The sequence below is a fragment of the Mycteria americana genome, chromosome 9, assembly GCF_035582795.1.
Source record: "Mycteria americana isolate JAX WOST 10 ecotype Jacksonville Zoo and Gardens chromosome 9, USCA_MyAme_1.0, whole genome shotgun sequence".
Taxonomy (NCBI): domain Eukaryota; kingdom Metazoa; phylum Chordata; class Aves; order Ciconiiformes; family Ciconiidae; genus Mycteria; species Mycteria americana.
In genome coordinates this window covers 19,818,331-19,844,991 of record NC_134373.1, presented here as the reverse complement: position 1 = coordinate 19,844,991, position 26,661 = coordinate 19,818,331, and the positions used below count along the sequence as shown (strand labels likewise).

Here is a 26,661-nt window from a genome sequence, read left to right as displayed (position 1 = left end):
CAAAATACGAACAAAGTGACATATTTAGCATGCTCCCACTAATTCTACAGGGAAACATCTGAATTAACTTACCCCCATCCAGCTATGATAATAAATCCGATGGGAATCTTTACTGTTTCTCTCTTCCTCAACAGAAATAAAGACAAAGATAAAAAACCTACGGAAAAAAAACCAAAAAGAAATGCCTTATTATTAAAAAGGAACTGATAAATACAGAGTCTAGAAACTCTATGATGTGACCCATTCAATAACTAAGATATTCTTCTCAGACCTTCAAATAGTCCAAAATTGTTTTTTCTAGTTGTATTCTGAGAAAGTAAAATAGAAACACCCATTACCTTAAAAAAATCATATTAATAATGAAACATTGAAGAAATTCCAGGACATTTTATATTCAACATCCACTTCCAAATGCTTAGAAAGGTTCATAAGTGCATAAAATGTCATAAGAACATTTAAGACACAAGTAACTAATTTCTTAAGGTATCAACAGCAGTTGTTCTAGACTGGCAATCTTAAGTAACCAACAAATAATGTTGTATTCTGTTATAACATTTCTTTAAAAACTGACTAGTCCTTTATAAAGCCAATGATAAATTTAACAAAAAAGTTTTATGTATTTTTACATATATAACTATATATGGGAGTATCTTCTGGAACTGCCTATTCCATTCACAACTCAGAAGCTCAGCAACATTCCCCATGCCAAAGCAAAGCTAGTATTTATGTTAGGCTATACTAATCATGAGCTACCTATTTCAGCTAAACCTATTTCAGCTACAACTTACTCCACAAAAACACCACAGGAATTAAACCCTTAGACTTCTGGACTCAAGAACAGTATAAAAAGTCTCATGAATACCCAAAGTCTCATTTATAATCATACATGTAAGGTTCTCCAAGCTTCTTGATGCATCTTTCAATTCTGCCTATTTCAAGTAATCCCTTCATTAATCATCTACACCTGCAGAACACACACATTGTTTTTAGAAGTTACACTTGCCAGGGGAAAGAAATGTTAAAGCTACTTTGGTATTCCCTTCATTCTGTATTTCCTACTTTTTTGAGGCACAAAGTTTTTAAATCTACTTAATGCTGAATAATTAAAATCTTAAACTCTACATTAATTAAAAATCGACAGTAAGATTTTGACTAGCTGAAGGGCAACCCACCACATTCTTCTATTTGTAATGGCTTCTGCCTTGAGAGCAGGTTCTTTTCTTTTGTTACAAGCTAGCAAGGCTGCTGTATCTAGCAAAGACAAACAGGACCTACCTAGGCAGAAGCTTCCAATAGCAGAAGCAGTGCCTGACACTTAGCCCTGTGTTGCTAGTGCTGCAGCTTGGCACAGCTTACAAGTATGCATATTTCCAGAACTACACACAAGTGAAAGGAACAATTACTCTGAAGAATATAATAAATTATTTCAGTACACTAATCTTTTATTACAGTACCTAGGTTCTGCCTAGAAAAATCATACCTGTCCACAGGTAGGTGCTATAAAGTGAGCTGTAGAGGAATATAAATACTAGGATCTGCATGGTGATGTCTTTCTCTTTAACAATGAAATTCCATACCACCATTCCGATGCAAGCAATAAACTGTAAAGAAAGGTAAGATGCCATCATTTAAATTGGGAAAGCAGGATGACAAGAAAAACTGAACACAGTGTAATATAACTACAATAAGCTTCAAAACTCCACCCCCAGATTCACTGCAGTGTGATTTTATGAACTGGATAGTTCTCATAGCAGTAAAGCAGTGCAGCAGTAAACACAGTATTACTGACTACAGTACCCTATTTTCAGGAGGGGTTTTTTTTGACAGCAATTATATAGCTCAGATAAACTGGAATAAGGCAAGTCAGAAAAAATATACAATCTTTATATATCTTATTATAAGTAACATGTAAAGCTTTTGTTAAGTACAAGCCGTTTATCTGAAATGATTTGGACATGAAGCTGAGGTCAACAGATGTTTGTTCAGCCAAGAATTATACAAGTTTTCACCCAGTGATACTGCATATATGACAGTTGTAGTACTGAAGGAATCTGAAAAGATAGGCTGAAATATTATGGAAACAGTAATACAGTAGTTCAAAATTTTTTTAAGATGAAAGCTAACTTTGCTGTTATAGACAAGAAGCACCTGCAACTCTCATACATGACTTTTTTCAAATGTGACTCCATGATCAAACCTCAAGAGAGTTTACTATATAAATATTTTTTTATAAACTGCTTTAGAAAGCACTACCACACAGATATATTACAAGCACAGGCTGGTCTCACTGAATTTAACAGCAGTTGTGCAGTTGACTTCAAGGAAAGAAGTAAACATGTACTCTATAGTTTTCTCTCAGTTTAAATAACAATTACAATTAACCCAGAGCTATTTGGCTTTGCCCTTCCCTAGCCACCAGCCATGCATTCCCACATCCCTTCCTTGCATCAGCACTGGCACCCGTCTGATCCCTCAGCAAGCCACTTCAGGGAGCTAAACCAGTATGGGGATTAATTTTCTATTTAGCTCCTTGAATCAGGTCACCATAGAGTCAAACACATGCTGCTGCTGATCCTGGCATTGCTGACTTGGCATAAGATTGGCATAAATTGATACAGAAGTGCACTCAACAGTGTTAGGCAGAAACTTATAATGCTAAAAGTATATTTCAGAAGCCACTCTCCATTCTGATTGCTTATAGTTCTGTTTGAAAATCATACTACCAGCATCAACTATCATTTTCTTCAAGGGTGTATTTTAAGGCACAGAAATTGCTTAGACAAGTTGCACATTAGATTCCCCTACCCTCCACAGATGGTTACAAAGATATCACTGTAGAAACCAAACTTGTAAAAAAGTTAAAATTAAGACTTAAACACCCCCCCCCAAACTCATACAGCATTCTTACTACTGACCTGAGCGACAAATAGATTTGTTGTTATCATATGAGGAAGCTGTTTGTATTTCTTACTCAGAAGAACAACAATAAGAGACCAGATCTGTAACATACAAGAAAAAATTGAATTTAAGAGTAAAACAAAATGTGAAGGAATAAGATGAGTATTCTGGCAGACTATGGTGAAATTAAATATGCAACAAATCTTCCTGAAAAGTTTCTTAGCAACATGACTACTGTAGTCAGCTCCACACCATCTGCTGGCACTCCCTATGCCTCAGCAACTACAGCCAGAAAAAGCAATGCATCTTTGTGTGAAATATTTCACCATGATGGTGAAATATTTCCAGGAAGCACCAAGAGCTTGCCTCTAGTGCACAGAAGCCTGGTTGTTCCTCAGGACATAAATGACCACAGAGTAGCCTGCCAATTTAGAATTTAAAGTTCCCCCCCCTCCCCTGAATCTCCCAAAATGATCTGTGACAGCAAGAGGCAGCGTCCACTTGTGGCTTCCCTTGAGGCACAGTTTCAAGACAAGAGGACTTCAGTAAGACAACAACTTAAGAATATTCTAACTCCCTCCAACATGGATGTTTTTATTTTAAAAAAGCAAACAAAATAAGCACACTGTCCATACTGCCTATAAAGCCAAAACACAATTCACATTGGACTTCTGGATTATCAACCCACTTTTTAAGAACTGTGCACCCAGAATTTCTAGGAAAGGAATTTGATAAAGCTAAATTAAAACAGCCAAGTTAAACATTTTCATTAATACTCACTGACACTTCATTAAATAAATATTCACTGACATTTCTGGAGCTGAAGTTTGTACACAGCCTCCATTACTGTGATATCCAAGCACCTCACATGGCTTGATGTAATTATTCCCTCTGGTGTAAGTTAGTACTGTTATTCCCACACACACTGTTACTTAAAAAAAAAAAAAAGAAAAAAGAAAAGGAAAAGGACAAACTCTTAAGCCCTGCACTAGTGCTCTAATTCACTTACACGTCTTTCTCTACAGTGCAGCTTTCCAGCTCTATCAAGCTGGAAATCAAGATTTTTAACTCCTTCCTCATCCTTCTGCAACAGGATGCAACAAGGAAATGTGAGTCATCTTATCATGACTTGATTTGCTGCTTATGTATTAACACTACCCTGACATGACAGTGTGCTTTTGTATTTCACTTCAACACCTACCAGAGAAATGAGGCTGACAATACTTATGTCAAAGCTAACATTTTGGAGCGCAGATGCCAGTGGATTGGGGTCCATAGATGGAATGGTCAACAGCCACGCAGAAACATACATAATAGGTGCAGACACAAAAGTGCTTATCACCATGCCTGAGGTAATCTGCAAAAAAGAGTCAAACAGAAACAAGAACAGAGTTAATCAGATCTCAGGCTAAATAATCTGCTTTCAAGCATACAACCACTGGTAAAATTGTACCTTTGAATCAAACATACATAGAGCTTTAAGAAATCACCAAGTTGTTTCCAAAACAAATAATTTAGAATTTGAGCCAGAAAGCATCCATTTTATACATACAGTTAAACTGAAAATTTTAACAAGCTTCTGAAATAGTAGGAATAGAGTAGGAATACTGCGAATTCTTACAGAGCTTTTTCATTGGTGTCAAATATACTAATGACTACAGCCTAGGGGTGGATTTACAATGTCACAATTTACTTTTGGATGCAAAGATTCACACTGCAAAAAAATAAAAAACCATGTAGTTATAAAAATACTAATATGTACCAATTCATGAGAAGAAGCCATATATATTTACATTTAAGTGATTTCTGGTTTGGCTCATTGTTTTTCTGCTTTCTAGAATTTGCACAGTGATGGAAGTGTGAATTGTTACTCATACTACAGATACTACAGATCTCTGTTTTAAAGAGATTTCCTGAGTTTGTTGGGCACAAAATTCTATTTGTAAGGTTTACTTTTAGTGTCCTTTTTTTTTTCCTTTTCTTTAAAAAAACCAAACAACTAAACAAACCAAAAATAGATAACATTAAAAACAATGGAAGCCAACAGGAATGTTTTAATGTCACTTCAAGTGGAAGAAAGGAAACAGTTATAAAATTTGTATTTTAAGTTGAAAAGATAATTGATTCCCTCTACTATAAAAAAAAGTAAAATGCATTTCTAGCGCAAGATTTAACTGAAGGGCCACACAATAGAATCAGTTAAAGCATAACTTCTTCCAGAAGTTTTCAGCATTAAGCTAACACTGTTCCTACTGAAGTCAGTAACATAATTTCTGTTTTTTCCTACAAAAACAGTAGCTCAAAGATAAGATATTTGAAAAAAAAAAAAAAACAACCCAAAACCAAAAAACAACAAACCCACAACAAAGATACAAGTTCTTTACATTTGAAGTTATGCTACTTCTTCCTACTAGAGTCACGACTAAGAAAAGTATGAGGACTTATTTATGAACGTGTACTGTCAAGACACTTGAGACATCAGGAAAGAGTACTTTGCTTAACTAATAATCTAAAATATAATTTATATTTGAGATCTAGGCAGTAGAAGTAAATTTAAGGAGTCTATACTACAGAAAAGCAAATTCATCAAGCGTACTTATTTATTTAAGTATTTCATCAACAAAGTTAAGCTCAAAGTTAGTACATGTTTGGGAAAAGCTAACTACATACAATTCCTACTTCCATATTAAATTGACTTGCAAATATTGCGACACCAGGTGCTGCTGGAAAAACTCCATAAAGAAATGCATAGTTTGATAAGCTGGTGTGGTTGACTACGCTGTCGCTCTTGTCCAAGAGTTCTACCATTTCTCTACAGAGAAATGGCATCATAAGTCTGGAAAGAGAGGGGAAAAAAGTAATTAAAAAAAAAAATTACTCAAGCTATAGCAATAGACTCTTCTTTACTCAGAAAATGAACCAAAAGGCAATTTAAGGCTTGTTTGAATACTTTTTATGAAAAGCAAAATACTGACATCACTTTGAATGATTACTTTTACTGTTACCATGACATTTACCAGCTGCTTAAAAATTTTGTGTCAGAAGTTAAACCAAAAAAACCCATACACAAAAAAAAAGGTAAAAATGACAAAAAACTCTGGAATATAAAGCACATTCTCTGATTGTGCAGACATGTTCTTTGTATAAACCTCAGATTTAGAAAGGTAAAATACAAAAACACCCCTCATTTTTCAACTGTTAAAGTAATAGTAGCTATAAGCAGTCAGCAGCTTTGAAACTTAAACCACCTTTCTGCAAGCTGTCTGAAATACAACAAGGGCTCAAGCTGAAGTATCCCATTCTGAAAGTTTTGGCTGGCAAAAACACCCCTGCATCAATGCTATTCTGTTTACCCTTAGCAATACCCCAGATCTCACATAGACTCACTATATACGCCTTACACAGGCTAATTACATAAACTCACCAGTAAGGCAAAGTGGTAACATTAAAAACCATTTTTTCCTCATGTTCTTACAAAATTTGTCATTGAGCTGGTTTACAAACTAGGTCTTTAAGTTTGCTAGTTAGTTGTACTGACATTCAAATGCTCCTTCAAATGTTACAGTATAAACTTAACTACTAAACAATCATTCTATTACCTTAATTGTAGCTCAGTAGCAAATAAAATACTTAGTTCACCAGTAACTGAGATATATTCAAGGGAAGACAATGATGGCATAAGTTCTAAATACAACTTGTCATTTATTCATGCTTAAAAGTCAGACAGTTCAAGAGTGTAAAGCGACCATTTTTAAGCTCTTCCAATACAGCAGTTTCAAAGATTTATAGACAAAGCAAGGAAAACCAATGAATTTAGAGATGTATTGTGTAATCCAAAGAAAATACGAAATACTAATCAAATAATACTTAAACTCACTCTTGTCTAACTATTTAACTAGTAAATTTAATTTAAGCTAGTAATTCCCCAAACACCCAATTTGTGACAGCTGGCCTGCGGGCAGGCCATGAAGCCACAGCACCCCTCATTTTTTTTCTCTGCAGAGCCTGACAACAGGTTTGTGGTGTGCAAAATTTCATTTAAAAGAAGTTAACAGTTGTATACTATCAGAGTTTGGGAAGCACTCACCCAAAATACCGGCAGTGAAACATACTATCACTATAATGACTGTGAGAGAAAACCCATCTGACCAGTATATTCAGAGCTTAAAACATCTAGAGAACAAAATTTTAAAAGTACATAAATCAAACTTACAGTTTAGCTGTGATGAGAAGGATCAGTGCAACAAACATACCCTTTGTCAGTTTCTTTGTTTGTCCTACCATAGTTAGTCCAAGGTAAAAAAGTGCGGAGCCAGAAAATGAACTGCCCAGTCCGTCAAGGAAGTTTTCAAGGTATTCGGGAATTTTCTGGCCAAGAATAAAGTTTGAGGCAATTCCTATGAAGACCATGAATACAATCGGGTTCTGCAAAACTCGAAGGAGTGCTAGGCCCACTATTTTGATTTTGCCGTGTGACACAGTGCGATTATCCCTCCACTTCTGGATTTCACAGAAGATAAACCCAAGAGGGTTTAGCATCATGAGAGATATTGGAGCCACTAGGTAAATGTACTGCAGATATTCTGGGTAAGTGGCTTGATATAAAGCTTCAACTAGAAGACAGGAAATGAAAAGTGATGAGTGATAACATTTCAGTACAAAAATACATTAATATTGAAATTAAGTTTTGTTGTCCGAAAACTAGAGAAAAATTATTTCATTATTCTTCAGAGGTAACTACATTTACAATCAACGTAAGATGATGTAGTAAGAGAAGTACGCCCAATCACCGTTAGGCCGCAGTCATCTAATGAACACATTAAAGATCAAAGATTAACTATCCAACGCTATTGAATGATTCTATGAATATTCAACATTTACAGGAAAAAAAGAAAATAATATAACAATCCCACACGCCCTTTGAGTCATCCCAAATGCTGAAAAAAATTGGGTTTTTGCTGAATTGCTTTTTCTCCCCAGGAACATGAGAGTCATGGAGAATTACATGCATCTTTGCAGGACACAAGTTGCTTCTCATCTTAGGGGAGCCTCACATCTCTGGAATTTAACCAGTTTTCAGTGGGTAAACCAGGTGTAATCTTTCCACACTGATTCCGTACTACACAGCAAAGCAACAACCAAATAAAAAAATACATTAGCACATAATTATTAGTTCATTTTCTGGGACTACTCAGGACAAGAGTTATCGCTGTAGTTCTGGTCCCTCAAGGAACTTTAAATCATGAACATTTGTTTTCATTGCTGCTACATACTTGTGAATCAAGGTAGAGCTGCTTCTTACTTCAAGTTTGTGCTAACAGCACTTCAAAAATCATGAAAAGACTCTGGAAAGATATACAAGATTCTATCCTAGGGAGAATTTAAAAAAAACCCCAATATTTTTAAAGTAGGATTTTGTTTTCTTTTAATTATAATACCCTATATTAAGGGCAGGAAAGTCACTTGTAAAGCTGCAAGGTCTTGAATCCTGCAGAATGCAGATGGTTTTGGTCTCCCTATCATAATTTCATTCCTTCATATTGAAAACTGGAAAAGGAAAAGAAGAAATGATGCATATCAAGCACTTGCTCATGTAAATAACGTAAAATTGCCAGTAAAATAACATTTAAATTGTCATCACTGCTTCATGTTTGCATTTTAGATGTGTTTTATAAACAAAAAGTTCAAGTGAAATTACTCTATTTTAAAACTTCTAGGTCTATACTGTTGTATTTCCTATATATGTATTAAATGCTGAATTAAATCCACCCAAATTGCTGTTTATCTGGTTAACAATACAGAGTTTATCTGTGTAAGAATGCCATTTTAATTTTCCAGACTTCTTTGGAAAGATAACATTTACCTTTTACCTGCTTTATAATGTTATTATTTCCAATAATTTTCAGAAATATGCAAAGTAATGCTTTCCATTTTAGTTTTTCCTACCCAAGTTAGAGAGAAACACATTCTTCCCCAGGCAGAAGTATCTTAATATGCAGATGTAATTCTATGTGTACTATAAAGAATATAAAAACAAGGAAGCACTATTGCCTAAATGCACCTACTATACCTTTCTACGGGATAACTTAGCACTCTTAAAGTACTAAATAAAGTTTAAGATCACTAAGCAGCCAGTTGTTGCAGGTATTTCCATTTCCCCGTATACTAAACCTGTTCTTTTTCTGAAAAAGTTTTCCCTCGTGACTATGTTTTTCAAGATCCAAAAGATTTTTACCTTCATATTAGCTAAGCATCTGGAATGACAGGATCTACTAAGTGCTAAATCAGCATTTACTATATGGCCTCCTCTTTAGATGGAATAAACCAACATTTGCAATTAGCTGATTTCCAATATGTAAGAAAAAGCACTAAAGGTGCTTTTCCTCTTACAAGCTATGATTAAAGTACCTATACAAGAGCTACCTGTCCTAAAATCCTGAACAGACTGCTGAACAGAACTACCAAGTTTGTGGTTAGTTACTGCATTTAATAAGCCAGTTTTAAATACTAAATATATTCTAATAAATACAACCACTTTAAACATGCTGGACACCTTTTATGTAAGTCAAAATTTTCTAGAACCCCAAACCTTAGAGCGATGCTTTTATGCTGCTTTATGCAGAATGCCCATTTCAGTCAAATGCAACTCAACACAAGTCACATGTAAATAATGTCAGAGTGAAAAATGTAATAAATCATTATTTTTTGGCAAAGTGAAACTGCATACTTAACACAATATATTAAGCTCTATAAGTAATTTAACTGATGTATGAAGTCACAATGCATTTTCCTGGGTAGCATAAAGTGGAACCAATGTAGATTTCTGAGTCAGTGGGAAAAAAAATAAGAAATCACCCTTAAGGAATCATTAAGACAGTGAAAATAATCCACAACTGCTATCTCCGATGAAATTTTTTTTTTTAATTTAAATAAGGCGCCTGCTTGCTGATCAAAACAAAAAAATGAAATTAAATATATTTTAAGACTTAAAAAAAAAAAAATGTCCACATCCCAGCTGCTCAGAATTACGTATAAATCACGCACTAGTTGTTCATGCTTAATACAGTTAGCACCATTAAAGTCATGGTAACTGACACACTTCTGCTACACCTATGCTTTAACAACACAGCACTGGACAGTAGATAAAGCTGTTCTGTCACTGTTGTATCATCCCACCTAGTAATAAAAACCAGACAGACAAAGCTTTCTATCAAGTAATTCTATCTATATGGGGCAGGTCTGCTAGCAAATCTCTGTACCAGTTGTTTTTCACTCCAACAGCAGTTTGTAGTCTAGAACTGTCATAACAGTGATTAGAGAAAAACAGAGTGGTGGTCTTTGAAAATTTAATCTGTATTTTAATTTTCCTATGTGCAAATCTTTGCTCAACAGCAAAAACCAGCATAGTGGTTATTAAAGAAAAAAAATTACATGGGATGAAAAACTGATAAATTACATCCCGAGTTAAGAGTTCAAACTGCCTTTTTAAATAGTGTTCTTATAATACATGGATTTGTCTATACTGATTTTTTTCTCTTGACAAATTTCAACTGAAGCAGCCTTTAAAAATATATTTCCATTAAAAGATCAGGTTTTGCTCAAAACAGTACCTATCATCATACATAAAAAGAAATAAGCAAGGCATTCTTTGCTGCCTAGTCCTGCAAACACTTCAGAGAAGCCACTACCAGTAAAAAGTTTGCACACCTAACAGCATGAACCAAACGCTGATGAAAGGTTGGGGATGGGAGAAGGGAAAGGACAGGAAAGGAAATGAACAGCTCTGAAAAATTAACAACTCTTAAGCGCCTACAGCGTTACTGTTGCGTTAAGTATTCCAGTAAAGCTCTTAATGAACTAAATGTGAATTTGGCTAGATTGTACATGACAAAATATGAATCATATTTTATAAATCATTACATACTTAAAGAAAAATGCAATCTTACAAGAAAGTCATTCAAAGTAGAAAGAATACAATGGAAATATGTTCAGACAACTTCAAAATAGAAAAAAAAAAGAGAAACCCTAATTGGCATCTTAATCCAGTACCAAGAAACAAAGACATAATCCTCACAGCCTTATTTGTGATACACTTCTGATTTCTCTCAAGAGGAATAAATCTCAGGAGATGCAACTGAGGGAAACAAGGTATTTTCATCTAGGGAAGAAAAAGTTTGCAATTGCATTTGTCTGTATTTTATACATATCCAGCAAATTTGAAGAGTAAGAAAGATTCAAGATTCTCCTGATCATGCTGCCCTGGAATAGGAAGAATAAGACTGCCAACTCCTCAAGTAATCTAAAATATGGTGCTATTTGTTATTACGCATGTTTGGAACTGCATGTTTAAGCTTCTCTTTTGTAACTGTATTTTCAATTCGGTAATCAAATATCTTGTTTTTTGCTTTGCTAGAACAAACTTGCTTTCTTTTTTTTGTTCTTAACCTTGTCTGAATGATAAGAGTGATCTGAAGAGAATTTGAGAGGCACAGAGTACTTTCTCTTCAGGGAGCAGCAAACAAATAAAACGTAGTCCAGGCATCCTCTCCAAATGCCTTCCACTCGAGGTATATTTTGAAGATCCTGATACCTGCAGTGTGCATTTCCACACCAGCCACACGGGTCAGCCTGGGGAGAGGCAGCACTGAAAGCTATCTTGGCACAAAAGAGCCTCCCAAGGCAGGTAAATAGCACTGCAATTCAGACAGCAGCAGGTGGGAGAAGCCCGCTACAACTCCAGATCACTTCCTAAGTATCATAGTATGTATGGCTAAAAGCATATTAACACACCATTAAGAAAACCTATACAAAAGAAAATCTTCCTTAACAAAAGGAAAGAAAATAGCAGCCTTGCAGATTGGGATAAAATTAAGTTTAATGACTGATATTGCTTAGAATTCAGAATATAGGCTTACAAGAACAAGAGTACACAGTTATACAAGTTATACTCCGAATGCCTCTTTGTTTTTTGTTTGCTTGTTTTCTAGCTCCACTGGACTAGTGGTTAGTTACACATACACAAGAATGGCACCACAGCTGCATAAAATTCCAATTTGAGATACACAAATGCAAGTTACCACAAATCACGCAGCAATCTTGCTTTTAAAAGACAGACTTCTTCCAAGACTATATCCTAAAGCATGTCTACTGGCCACAATAGAATGAATATTAAGGGATAAAACATGATTGGCTACATAAATTATGTTAAGTAGCACAAAAATCAGAAGTTTCTTCTGAACAGATTTAAAGTTTGTCACACACAGTCCACAACCAGTAGGCACCAACATTATGTATAGATGTTTTCTTTGAGCTAAACCAACAGATAATGCCAAATAAGTAAAAAACCCACTACAGCTATTTCAGAGGCCACAGGTACAGACTCATACTTTGCAAAGCAAGAAATTCTGGTCTTAAGGGAAACTCTGGCAATTTCCCATAAGGGCATTCTTAACCTGCAGTAAGTGTAAGGTAATTTATACTGATTATCAAATTGTATTTTAAATCTTTTTTTTTTCATCTGATTTACATTTAACATGACAAGATCACATAGACAACAGTAGGGATTGTTTTAAATTCTGTCTCATTCATAGCAGCTGACAGTTTTCTTCCCTTACATGGTCCAAGGTCAAGAAATGTGACTTAAGAAATGGCTTAGATAGCTCATAACTTCAGTTCAGAAGTCAATTTCAAATTATGGAAAAATAAAAGCAAACATGTCTAGAACACTGAAAAATAGTTTTAAAGAAGAAAGCGGAAGGAACTACTTACCTATTGGATATCCCAGTGCAAAGTCATTGCTTTGTGTAGCAAAAATAGGGAACAAACCTGCTTTGCTAAATCTATTCTCAGGATTGGCTACCAACAATGTTAAAACGCAGACTAAGAAAAACACAGCAGCTTTGGCAACTAAAATACTGTACAGGAAGGACCAATTCACATTAGAAAAGTTAAGTACCACCATGTTTTTGAACAGTAGAGCTGGGAGTGCAAAACGGGACACAAAGTTTCCCAGTCCCTTGGCCTGAGTTGTTGTGATAATGTTGGCTCTTCCAGCTATGTAGCCACAAAGAATTATTCCAAAGCATTCTAACAGGGCTGGAAAAAGCCTGCTTATTGACATAGAAGGAGTACCGCCGGTGGTATTGAGTCCAACTTGTCCAGGCAAAGAAACAGACATATTAGCTGAAGATGAGAGGTTCTTTGTATTGAAGTCTGAATAGTTATCCATTTCCTTTGACCATCTCTTCCCAAAAAGGAGCTTGAAATTATCTCACCTGTAAAAGAAAAAAAAAGTATTTATTTATTAACTTCCAAAACTGTGTTTGTGAATATTTGTGGTATCAGGCTTGCTGACAGAAGAGTTTACACTTACAAGTACATTACAAATAAATAGAGACAAATAATAAGTAGCTACAGAGAAACAGCCCTGAGAAAGAAGAAATTGAAAAATCATTCCATACACACATCATCTTCACGCATCTTCTCACAAGTCCACACAATCCAACAAGACAATGGATAGAGGGTAAAAGTTCCCAAATAAATTTGAGGGCAACACTGAAATATTAAAACTAAATGTAGATTGAACATTCAAAAAGCAAAAAATCCGTTGGAAGGAAAGGAGATATAACAAGGGGGTTTTGTCATTATTCTAGGATCTAAACATAATTTAGAATAAATTACAGCCCTTAGCACTTTCCAGTCATTGTTTCAGAAAACAGTAATTGCTAAATTCTCAGCATACGTTCCTTGCTTTCCTGGACTACCATTACAAACCTAGTTAACCCTCTCACAGGAAAGCATGAGACTCTTCACATACTCGTTAGCAGCTTGTAACCTTTCCTACCTCCTCAGCTCACTGTCAATTCCCCACTACAATTCTCACACACTCTTTGCTTTCAACTATCAAATTGTTAGTTTTCTTTTCTAACTCCTTTTGTTTGCCCCAGGACATCTTATCTCAGGTCCTCCCTAAACCATGTCCTACTTGGTTCTTTTTCCTTCACAATAAAAACACACTTTAAAATCCCAATATTAAAATCCCATCCTTGACCTCCCTTTAGCTACTGCTGTTCACCTCTGCTTCCACACCCTCAGCTTTACGCATGGTCAGGAGTCCTCCTTCACCTCCACCTTTAGATCCTATTTAATCCAGGTTCTGCCCCTAAAACAGCTCTTATCAAAACCCTGAGAGGCCAAAATATTGTTAAACTTTCAGAATTGGTGTTCCATTTTCATCCTTTGTGATCATCATACACCTTTATCACAATCATCATCTTCTTGAATTTTTGGCCTTAACATACCTTGTGTAATTACAGCTCGTCCTGATTCTCACCCCATCTCTAATTGTTCTTATAATGTTTACATAGGAGGATCCCTCTAAATTTCTGTGGGTGCTTATAGGGCTCCTTCCTTGTTCCTCTTTTGTCTCCCTACATGCTCTGCCTTGTGTATTTTCATAAGCATTTATTCAATTATAAATAGATGAGTCATAGATCTCTCTTTCTAATCCAGACCTATCTTCTTCTGTTAAAACTATCATTTCAGCCTATTTCCAAAATCTCTTTTGTGAATATCCTGCTGTCAATTCAAGTCCAATGAGCCTGAAACTGTTCTCCTACTCTCCCAAAAAGATGTTCTCTCAGTTACTCTGTGCTGCTTATCTATTCACCTAGAGGCGAGTGACAAAGGTTACCAAAACCTCTAATTTGAGGGTGTTAAAGGAGAAGCCACTGCCTGAGCACTCACACATCACTCAGGGAGTCGCACACACAGCACCCGAGACTTTAACTGCTCGGACCAGAGTCCCTTTGCAGCGGGCAGCTCCACTGAGCTGATGGGTGCCCCTTTTCCACTCCTCGCTCACACACACGCTCACTCTCGGGTGCTTCTTCTCCCCTCTGGCTCGACCCTAGGTTTCCCAAAGCAGAGTCTCTGATACAACATATGCCAGACCAATTTATTGATTGGTACAGCGGTGAAAACAGCTCGAGCTGGGTGCCTCCGGAGAGGGTCCCAGAACAAAGAAATCCCTGGGCAATTATACCCTTACAATTTAAATTCCCCTCCCCTCACGAGACAGCTCGGACCAATGGTAGTATCAGGGTCTCGGGTCTTCCCGTTCTTCATTGGGCCCCTTTGTTGTCTCTAGGCGGGCCGATTCTTCTTTTATCTCTAAGGTTGCAGCTTCTGCTAAGGTTGAAGCCTCCTTATCTTTCTGGTTTGCACCGGTTTCGAGGGCCTTCCTTCATGTAGCCAAGTAAAAGTTCAGTGCATGGTCAGCAAATCTGGGTGAAAGTCCACAGCTTGTGGCCTAAGGCTTTAACAAGCCTTGATACTAATGCTAAAGTGACTACCACAACAGCTCTCCCTTTGTTTTTTTTATCAAGCATTCCTGCTTAATATGTCAGACAAAGGTCAGACAAAGGTCATGAATTCTTTGAAGACAAACAATTAACCACCATGTTTGTATATATAAGATGTTTAAAAATAACACAATAAAGCTAAGCATAATACTATTATCATGGGATGTAACGTGGTTGGAGAGACAGTTGTCAATACTGGCATAGTAGTTTCGCAAGTTACATTGACAAATACCGTATTAACATTTATAATATACTGGGTCAATCGATCACCTCCATCCAACAGGCTGGTCTTAGCTAGGATATAAGTCCCTGGCATGGCCAAATGTCTCCCAAAGAGAATTTCTGCTGGCGTTAGCCCTATGGGTTGTCGCGGGGCATTTTGCACATCCCATAGTGCTAAGTGCAATGCATCCAGCCACCTCAAACCTGTGTTTGTAGATATTTTTGCTATCTTTTCCTTTAAGGTTCTGTTCATTCCTTCTACCTGTCCTGGGGACTGTGCGTGATAGGGAGTGTGCAGGTTCCTCTCTATGCCTAGCAACTTACATAGTTGACTGATTATATTTGCTGTAAAATGGGCACCCCTGTCTGATTCTGTTGATTCGGGAACTCCATATCTGGGTATAATTTCCTTTAATAATGCTTTTATAACTCCTCCTGTGTGTGCTTTTCTTGTGGGGAATGCTTCTACCCAACGTGACAACTGATCTACTATAACTAATATATGTTTGTAACCACTGACGGATAGCATATCTGCGTAATCTATTTGTAATCGCTGAAAAGGGAAATAGGCCCATGATCGTCCCCCTAACTCTGAGCTCAACTTGATACTTGAAAACTTCTGGCAGGTTGGGCAGCTACTGGTGATCCTCTTTGCGGCGGCATAAATTCCTGGTGCTGTCCATATTTTTCGTACCTGGTTAGCCACTGCCTCTGCTCCTCCATGAGCTTTGTCATGAAACCACCTAGCCACGGTAATTAAATACTTCTTTGGTAAAATTGGTTTTCCTGCAATTGTCCATATTCCGCTGTCGCTTTGTTCTGCTTCCCGCTTTTCCCATTGTTTCTTTTCCTCTGCTGTAGAGTCCTTTTCATATATAGCTTTGGGGTCTCTTAAGTTTGGCCATTCATTCTGATTGTCCATTGATTACAACCACACACTCCTTCAGAGGTTGCTGGGCTACAGCTTTCGCAGCTGCATCAGCTAAAGCATTTCCTTTACTAATTTCTGTAGTATCTTTGGTATGGGCTGGGCAATGTATCACAGCAATTTGGCTGGGTAGTTGGACCAATTCCAGCAAATTGCGTATTTCCTCTCCATTGGATACTCTTTTTCCTGATGATGTGAAAAATCCTCGTTCTTTCCACAATATTCCTGTTGCATGGCGTACCCCGAAGGCATACCAAAAGTCTGTGTAAATACTGAGTCGTTTTTCCCTTTCCTAGATGAGCTGCGTGTGTCAACGCTACCAGTTCTGCTCCTTGCACGCTCAGCCTTGCTGGGAGTGGTTCAGCTTCCATCACTTGTCCTTGGCTGACCACGGCGTACCCAGTCCGTTGTTGTCCGTGCAAGTAGTAGGATGAGCCGTCTACAAGTAGAGCTAAATCTGGATTCTGCAAAGGAACATCAGTTAAATCTGTTTGTGGTTTGCTAGAAGTAAGCACTGCTCGTTCACACTGATGATGTTCCTCCCCTTCATCAGGCACTGGTAACAGTGTCGCAGGATTCAGGGTATTGCAACTTCACAGAGTAACATTATCTGCCATTAGTAGAACTAGCTCATACCTATGTGCCCATTGCAGTGACAATGCTTCGTATCGCTTCAATAGTATCTCTACTTCATGTGGTACATAAACGGTCACTGGATGTCCTAAGATAAGTGGGTGACTCTTCTCCAATATAGTCGCTGCTGCCGCTACAGATTTAATACAAGCTGGTGCCCCTGCTGCCACTGGATCAAGCTGAACTGAGTAATAGGCGACTGGCCTGTGATGTGGACCAGTCTCTGTGTTATTACTCCACTGGCTATCCCTTTTCGCTCACGTACATGCAAATTAAAGGGTTTCGTGTAGTCTGGGAGTCCAAGAGAGGGAGCTGATGCCAAAGCTCCTTTTATCGTTTTAAAAACTTGCTCCCTTTCCGGACCCCACGCAATAGGTTCTACCTCCTCATTTCTTGTTGCTTCTGTCAGTGACCTTGTTAATTCTCCTAACCCAGGAATCCATGGTCGACAAAATCCCACAGCTCCAAGGAATCCTCACAACTGTTTCTTTGTGACCGGACGCAGAAGCTTTATTATAGCTTCTATTCTTTCTGGGTCTATCACTCACTGCCCTTCCCTTACGATAAACCCTAAATATTTAACTTCCTTCTGACACAGCTGAAGTTTGGATGGAGATGCACGATGACCTTTTTCCACTAAGGCACTACACAGATGTATAGTTTCTTTTCTACAGGCGTCCTCATCTTTACTCGCTATTAGCAAATCATCTACATATTGTACAAGGGCTGATTTGCCCGGTAATTTTATGTCTAAATAACTTCTCAGTATTCGTGAAAAAATTGTAGGAGACCCTGCCAACCCTTGTGGGAGACATGTCCAGGTTCACTATTGTCCTTTCCACATAAAGGCAAACAAAAGTTGGCTGTCCCCATCTAAAGGGATGCTAAAGAAGGCAGCCTTAGATCAATCACAGTAAAAAATCTTGCCCAATGCTGGATGAGGAGTCACTACGTGTTGATTAACTACCCATAGATCTTGCACAAAATGGTATCCTCGGTCCCCATCTTCATTTAATCTATTCTTTTTTTACAGGGAGTATAGGAGTATTATACGGTAACACACACACCCGTTCAAAATTCCTTGGGCTAAATACCGATCCATTTGCTTTTGAATGCTCTTCTCAGCTTCTTGGGGAATCAGATACTGTTTCACAGCCGGAGGGGGGTGTCCTCTCTTTGTTTTTATATTTACAGGTTGAGCTGAAACTAGTAATCCCACATCCATGCTAGTTTTACTCCACAACTTTGTTGGTACGGATTTCAATACTTCCGGTATTTTTAGCTCATTATTTAGGCTTCCAGTGACTACAGTCATTCCCACGATTATTAAATCTATTCCTTTGGGCGACAAATGTAACTCTACATCTAAAACCTGCAAGAGATCTCTCCCTAACAGGCACACTGGGGAGTCCTCTGCCAATACAAATTGCCCCCATATACTCTTGTTTCCTATGGTTACTAATAGGGGTTTGCTCAAATTCTGCTCTCTCTGTCCTGTGACTCCATGTATTAAAATTCTGCCTGTGGTTCGAGACCCTCTCAGGGTAAAATTCAAATGGGATAATGTGGCTCCTGTTTCTATCAAGAATTCAACTTCATGACCGTCAACTTTACCTATAATTTGTCCCTGCTGATCCAATTGGGTTACCCACACATTAAATTCCCAGTCCTTCTGCTTCCCCTTCAAGATCCGCAGGGTTTCCTCCCTCTGGTCATTGTGATTGTGAGTCTTCCTCGGGTAATTCTTCCCGATGATAATTTCCTTCTTTTGCCCTCTCCCGCGGCTGGAGTGGGTATTCCCACTGTATATGCCCTAAATTCCTCCAATAATAACACTCCCTTCCAACATTCCTTCCCGATCCCCTTTCTTTTCTCCCAAATCTTAGCTCAGACCTAGTATCCAGCCTCCTTCCCCCCCACCGCCTTGCAAATTCCTTGCTAAAGCCGAGGCCAGTAAATTGGCCTCCTGCTCTTTTGGGTTTTTTTTCCCCTTTCTTTAATCTGCTTTGCTTTTTGCCTTTCCTCACACCCATCATATACAAACACAGCAATACTCAAAATCCTTTGCAAATTCTCTCTCTGCCACCCGGGCATGTGTTCTTTAAAGTAATTCTGTATATCGGGGTGCCGCCTGATCCACGAAGATGCTAATTGCGAGCGCATCATTAAAATTCTGCAGCATCATTCCTCCGTATTTTAACAAAGCTTGTCAGAGTCGTCCCCAAAAACCACTAGGATGCTCATCAGGTCTCTGCCTGCATTCTTGTACTTTAGTCCAGTTCACTCCTAGTTCCCCACATGCTCTAATGGCTACTACCAAATTCCGGAGCCCTGTCTGACAAACGGCTCGCTCCCCTGCATGATTATACTCCCAGTTTGGATCATTTGCTGGCCAGGGGTTTCTGTTTCCTCCCTCCTGTTGAGCCAATTCAGCATCATTATTCATTATTTTCTCTCTTTCATCAGGGCGAAAGAGTTGCCTTAACAGTATTTGAGTGTCACTCCAATTCGGATTATACTCTGTACATATATTCGAGAATAATTGGGCACACCTCTCAGTGTCTTCCCTTATGCGGGGCATCTTACTTCCCCACAACGCTAAGTCACTAGGTTTCCGAGGCTGGTGCCTATACTTTTGTCCTGGGAGTTTTCTTTCCCCAGACCATGCATGCCATACATACCAGTAATCCATTTGGTATGGGTACCTATCCTCCAGTCAATGACTTAAATACATTAATTTGTGTGGACCCATTCTTGTAATAAACAGCCATTCACCTTGGTATAATTTGATTGCGCGCTTTTTAGATAATTCTGCTGTACCATAAATTTCCTCCCAATTTTGTAAGACCTCAGCCTAGGGCGTCCCCTTTTCTATGCTGGGTAAATTTCCCATTTCTTCTTTTTTTTTTTTTCCCCCCCTAGTATCAGGGTCTCACTTATGTACGTTTTACGTTGGTCAGGCCATGCACCAACTTTTGCTTCTTGTGCGCTTTACGCTGACCAGGCCACGCACTACCCCGATCACTAGCCTCAAGTCTGCTCAGGGAATTTTAACACTCACCTGTCGCAGCCTCCTGTTCCAAAGGTCCCCGCTGCCGGCAGTTGGATGTTTGGAGGAGGAAGGATCCGAGGGCGCTGGCCTAGGGTCCCACCTGGATCGCCAAACTGTTAAAGGAGAAGCCGCTGCCCGAGCACTCACACACCACTCAGGGAGTCGCACACACAGCACCCGAGACTTTAACTGCTCGGACCAGAGTCCCTTCGCAGCGGGCAGCTCCACTGAGCTGACGGGTGTCCCTTTTCCACTCCTCGCTCACACACACGCTCACTCTCGGGTGCTTCCTCTCCCCTCTGGCTCAACCCCTTTAGCCTGGAGAAAAGGAGGCTGAGGGGAGACCTTATCACTCTCTACAACTACCTGAAAGGAGGTTGTAGCGAGGTGGGGGTCAGTCTCTTCTCCCAGGTAACAAGTGATAGGACAAGAGGAAATGGCCTCAAGTTGCACCAGGGGAGGTTTAGACTGGATATTAGGCATTTTTTCTTCACCGAAAGGGTTGTCCAGCATTGGAACAGGCTGCCCAGGGAAGTGGTTGAGTTGCCATCCCTGGAGGTATTTAAAAGACGTTTGGATGAGGTGCTTAGGGACATGGTATAGTGGTGGTCTTGGTAGTGTTAGGTTTACGGTTGGACTCGATGATCTTAAAGGTCTTTTCCAACCTATACGATTCTGTGATTCTGTGACCCTAGGTTTCCCAAAGCAGAGTCTCCAGTATGACGTACGCCAGACCAATTTATGGATTGGTACAGTGGTGAAAACAGCTCGAGCTGGGTGCCTCTGGAGAGGGACCCAGAACAAAGAAATCCCTGGGCAATTATACCCTTACAATTTAAATTCCCCTCCCCTCACGAGACAGCTCGGACCAATGGTAGTATCAGGGTCTCGGGTCTTCCCGTTCTTCATTGGGCCCCTTTGTTGTCTCTAGGCGGGCCGATTCTTCTTTTATCTCTAAGGTTGCAGCTTCTGCTAAGGTTGAAGCCTCCTTATCTTTCTGGTTTGCACCGGTTTCGAGGGCCTTCCTTCATGTAGCCAAGTAAAAGTTCAGTGCACGGTCAGCAAATCTGGGTGAAAGTCCACAGCTTGTGGCCTAAGGCTTTAACAAGCCTTGATACTAATGCTAAAGTGACTACCACAACAACAGAAATGCAAACTTACCGAACTCATATTTATCTATAACTCTGTTGCAAGGAAAAATCTTCATAGTCTATCAGTATCAGTTTTTTTTTTGTACATCATTCTACAGACTCATTCTCCACACATCAAAAAACCCTTGCTTTCATATTCTTTTACAGTCTAAGCTTACACCCTCTTAATCTATCACAGAACAACAAGAGGAATAGCCCTTACAAGAACATGAGTGCCAGGCAAGGAAGATAAATTTGACCAAGAATTGTAGCTTCTCCACCCTGGCACAAAAACTTTTGGCAAGGCCCTCTCTATCTTTGAGAATTATTGAGAGATCAAATCATCATATCACCCTTCAGGCTTGTACCTTGCTTTGTGCAACTTTGACCTCTCCCAATGTTTCAGTATCATGTGCTAATGATACACTTTCCAGTTAGCAAGGGATCCACATATGATGCAACGGCCAACAATCTAATTCATCATGCTATTGCTTACCCATATTCCTACATACAATTCTTTAGGCCCATAACAGTGACATTTAAGTATGCATTAAATTATGTATTTATGTACAACAGATATGTCTTGTGACTCCTGATCTTTGGTTGTTAGCAGCGACCCCCTTTGAAAGGGCTGACTATAACACAGCAGGTTCTATATGCAAGTGGACATGGAAAGTCTGCAAATCAGATGAAGAGAGAGGACATCAAACACCAATATTCAGTGGCCAATAGCAATGTCATGCCAGAAACAAATACGGCTTTGGTGATACAGCTCTGAAACACGTGCAGTCCATCAGCTAACTCTAATATAAAATTTTGATGTGACTAAGTCCTAAAGTACTCTGCAAGGGAAGTCAGGATAACTTACCCCATTTTGTAGAGATAGAAACTAAGGCAAAGGCGGACTGATTTGCCATAAGCCATTTAACATATCAGTGGCAAAGCTGAGACTCCCCAGTTCCCAAAGCAGTGCTTTGTACAGCACAATGGCTAGATCTGTGCAAATTAACAACTGGTTTAAGAGTCTTCCCAGCCTCTTTGTATCCTGTCCTCAGGGAATGGAGAACTCGTAACAGCCAGGCAAATAAGCAAGCAAATCAAGTCAGAGGAAAGATGAGATCTTGTATGCTCTACTTCACACCCCGGCATCCAGCATACACATAATCACATGTGGCATAAACTCTTTGACTCATTACTTTTATTTATGCCTGAGGCTTTTAGTAAGCAACCCTACAATGCTGTTGCAATTTATCTGGACCGAGCAGCTGCATCATTCAAATCTGTCCAGTAGCCTTGGCTACCTCTTCTCCCAAGGCAAATGAGTCTCACTCCAAGTAGAGCTTATTTTAAAGGTTCTATTTTTCTTATGTTATAGATGATACATTCATCTAGATGGATTTGAACGACGAGCCCAAAGTATTATTTAACACAGAACGGTGGAAAAACTTGCAATAAATAAAGCAGACAACAAACCATTTCTTCTACTAGCAAAACTTAAGGAAGTTGTTGTGATTTGCAAAATGTCCAAAAGAGGATCAGAAGCAGATTTCCAACACTGAATTCTTGAAAGAAGCCAGCCACATTCTACACTAGATGCAAGGTGTTTTCACAGGTTTTTGGCGCAGCCCCACCTCAAATTCTTCAAGGTTGCAGCACTACATAGAGTTAAGGCTCCTGGCAACACAACATGTTCAACCTATTCCCTGCTCTGTTGAGGTATTTTTTCAGCAATAAGATATACGTGAACCTTTTTTTAACCAAATGCAACATTTGATCTGCAGTGGAAGTGTGCTTTGGCTGTATCTATCCTTAAATTCTGCCATTCCTTCTCATCCCCCATGCCCTCCTATCCAAGGCAGTATCTTTTACCACCATGTCAATACTAATGACAAAAGTTATTTTGATATTTTTACTCACAAAAGCCACAGTCTACATACAGTTATATAGACTTTTACCACTGTAACATCTCCTTCCTCTCTTTCTCTCCTGAAAAGTGGTTTGAGCTATCCAGGCTTTTTGCTTGCACAGACTAAGCCTTCACAGGCAAGTCTATCAATATAGCTACACAAGCCCACGCTTTTAAACCAAAATTGTGCCTAAATGAATTAAATATCTCTCTTCCCTCTGTATTAAAATTATTATTTCTCCCCATAAAATCGCTACAAAATATAGACATGCCCTCGTCCCCATTTTATAAATCAGGACTTAAACAAATATGCAGAAGACCGACTCTCTAGTTGCACCAGTCAGTAGCACGCGCTAAATCCTGTATCTTCCTCACTAAATCAAAACTGACATGGATATACACCCACACATCCTACAACCTAAAGCGCCACAAATATTCCTGCAGCCTTCCTTCAGGCTATCTTCACCTTGAACTTCATTACAAGGGGTCTTGTAAAGTCAGTCAGGCCCAATTTTTGGTGAACCACATGAGTTTCAAAGAGAGAAACTGCATCACAGTAAAGCTGCTACCGGCACTCCTCAGAGGGCTTTTGAGTGTGAATCATCTCTTCAACTCCAGAGATGCGCACATCCCAAAACATTCACATTTAACACAGATTATCTACTGCAGAGCTGTGGGTATTTTCCAGACATGCAAGCTCTTGCACAGCACACCGCTTAACGCAGTGAATACATCTCTCGGCCCCTTTTACTCTATAGGGTACATGCATTTACATAACTGTTTGTTGTGAAATTATGAAATAACTATGCAGATTTAACATACAGCCTTATCACACCTGGGGCTTAACTCAAACTAGCATCTCACATGAGCAAAAATGTCTTCGATTCACAGTTCTTAATGAAATCAAAGATATTGATCTGACACAAAACCAAAAGCTTATATATTCTACACAGAAATTAATCTGTTCTTACAGTAGATGTAACAAATTAACTAGTCAAATGACACTAAATTAAGGAAATATAACACGATCCCAAAGAAAAGCACTTAGCTTTGACTCCATAGGACATATGATTTGTGGTTATCCCTTCAGGGATTGAGGATTGAGTTTTGAATCCTTGAAAATTCAGACACAGCAGCATTGTTGGGAACTGCAGGCCAATGAAGACAAAGCTTTTAGGAATAACGCTGCCTTGTCTGCTGTCGACCGTGGCAAGCGTAGCTGCTTGCAGCCAGACTGTCAGCTTGCATTCATAAGGAAGGACAGTGCAGCCAGCACGAGAGGAAGCCTGGTGTGAAGACCAACAACAGGCAGAGAGCAAGGAACAAGTGCAGTTTACAATTCCCTTGAAACAAACTGGAGCACTGATATTTGCGCACTTCTCTCGTAGGTTGTCAATATTTGTAAAGTGTTAAAATTCACCAGACCAGAAACTCAATTGTCCAGCAGCTGTGAGTTAAAACATCAGGTTCCTCTCTGAATACCGAAATAAGAGAAGTTGTCTCCTTTTCCAGCAGGAAAATTGCTTTCATCTTCTTTTTAAATGAAAGTCAAAGATGGCATGAGACAATAGAAGAGATACCTCAACGTACATCTTCTCTCTGGTCTCTCACTCTGAAGCTTTCAGCTGACAATCACTCTCAGCATAATTCTGGTGACACTGGCAAGGCTGTGCACGTTGTTCATAAATTACATCCCACAACGTGACCTCATTTCTTACTTTAATGCAATGTAGAAATATCCCAAGGATGATGCATTATTTTATTCAGGAGGCTGCAAGTGGAATTGGGGCAGGAAGAGTTACCATTTATAGCAGCTCTAGCACCTCATCCTCAGCTCAGATAAGAACGTACCATATGCATGTTCGCGTAAAAGTTTGTATGGTAAGTCAAAGAGGAAGCAACTTTAGAGAGTTACAGTGATAAAAATGGGAAGAAGTGATTACTGCAGTTCCTATTTCTGCAAGTTAACCTCAATTTTTACTTTTCTCTCTACTGGGCTAAGAAAGCAGGTACAGGAGAATATTGTAACGGCAATTAACCCCAGAAGTGGGCCACCACTAGCTTGAAATCCAGACAATGTGACAAGAAATATCAGACCTCAAATGTCTCTGAGCAGTTGTTCTTCAAGATCACATTTCCTTTTTCAGTTTTTTTTCTATGCTGACATTAGAAGAAAGCACCTGGGCAGGGAAGAAGCGGGGGAAGCCCCGTGCACAGGAAGCCCAGCAAAGCCAAGGCCTGCCCTGAGCACACGACAGGCTGAGCTCACAACGGCAACACTTAAAGCTACATAAAAATTTGTCAGTGCAGGTGTTCAGACAAGACCAAATGAAGCAACAGTTGCCAACAGCACAAAATACCAAGCCAGAAAAATGAATGGAAACATACCTTCCCTTAATTTTCAATTAGGCTCATCTTCGGGCTTGTCAACTGATAGATATATATTTTTGAAGTAAATGACAAAACATTTTTCAAAATACAGATTATATTTTATTGTCGGCACCCCTTAAGAAGTGCCTCACTTACCCTACTTGCCAAATAGGGATGAATCATCCTTTGACTTACAGTGAGAAAGCCACAACAAAACAAATGCCTCTCGCCTGCCCCTTCCTTGCTCATCACTGCTCTCCTTTCCATGGTCACTCCAGCTACGAGCACACAGCATGTCACCCAGAAACACCCGAGAGAGAGAAAAACACCAGCACCATCCTGTGTGACAGCTGTCTCAATAGAAAATAAAGCTAGAAGTCGGGGGAAGGAGTGGACAGCTTACCTACTTAGCTTCTGGTAGGCGTCGCCGCACAAGGATACGTATGGAGGATTTGTACTCTGCCAAGGTGAGAACCTCTCCAAGGCCGACGCCGCCGGTACCGAGGCCCAGGAGGGGAGGGCTGGCCCGGCCTGGCCCGCCCCGCCAGCCCGGCACTCGCAGCCGGCTCAGCACCCGGCGGGGCCGGCCCCAGGGCCTCCGCCCCGGGGGGAGCGCCGCTGCCGCGCGCCGCCCCCCGCCGCCGCTCAGCCACGCCGTGCGGGCCCGCGGGCCGGCAGGGGCGCAGGGCTGCGCGGAGCACGCCGGCGGGTGGGAGGGATCAGCCGCAAGATGGCGGCGGCGCCCAGCCACGCCCCTCAGCCGCCGGGCGAAGACCTCCGCGGCGGCGGGCGGGTGCGGCCTGTCCGCGCCGCGTCCTTTACCCCGAGGGCACCTCCCGCTCTCGGGAGCCGCCTTCCCTGGCGGGAGCGGAACAAGCCCCCGCCGCCTCCGGCTTCTACCCAGGGCAGACGGAGCTCCCGCTGCCCTCAGGCGGGCCCAGGCCCGGCCCCGCGGTGAGGCGCTGCCTCGCCGCGGGGGTAAGAAGGCTCGGGGCAGAGCCTCCACTCACAGATGTGAGGCAAAACGCAGCCCCCGCCTTCAGCAGAGGCCAGTGCGGGGCTCACCGGCATTTATCTGCCCGAGCCAGGGCTGCCGCCCTCAGCTTGGCATGGGCCGATAGCAGGGCTGGCTCCAGGTGTGAGGGCAGCCCCGACCCCGG

At 40.1% G+C, this 26,661-nt stretch overlaps 2 protein-coding genes across 7 annotated transcripts in view; both read right to left on the bottom strand.

Moving 5' to 3' along the window:
• GPR155 (G protein-coupled receptor 155) overlaps positions 1-26,661 on the bottom strand; it is a 45,192-nt gene that overhangs the window by 11,927 nt on the left and 6,604 nt on the right. For 3 of the 6 annotated variants that reach the window (XM_075511826.1, XM_075511827.1, XM_075511828.1), the window contains exons 4-10: positions 12,667-13,172; positions 7,112-7,511; positions 5,569-5,734; positions 4,100-4,255; positions 2,916-2,999; positions 1,481-1,601; positions 73-157 (exon numbers count right to left, since the gene is read on the bottom strand). In XM_075511826.1, coding sequence (XP_075367941.1) covers positions 73-157; positions 1,481-1,601; positions 2,916-2,999; positions 4,100-4,255; positions 5,569-5,734; positions 7,112-7,511; positions 12,667-13,126 — 1,472 coding nt within the window. In that variant the 5' untranslated portion in view covers positions 13,127-13,172. Of the gene's footprint in view, positions 1-72; positions 158-1,480; positions 1,602-2,915; positions 3,000-4,099; positions 4,256-5,568; positions 5,735-7,111; positions 7,512-12,666; positions 13,173-25,904; positions 26,043-26,661 lie in introns of those variants that run through there. The other 3 variants (XM_075511825.1, XM_075511830.1, XM_075511829.1) reach the window with 2 other exon arrangements.
• On the bottom strand, positions 14,728-16,918 carry LOC142414420 (protein NYNRIN-like). Its single transcript, XM_075511632.1, has one exon. It carries the CDS (start codon positions 16,402-16,404, stop codon positions 15,379-15,381), a length of 1,026 nt encoding a protein of 341 aa, XP_075367747.1. The 5' UTR covers positions 16,405-16,918; the 3' UTR covers positions 14,728-15,378.

What these genes read in the sequence shown, in the direction of transcription:
- LOC142414420 (XM_075511632.1), bottom strand. Translation starts at nt 16,404, where the DNA reads ATGGACAATCAGAATGAATGGCCAAACTTAAGAGACCCCAAAGCTATA.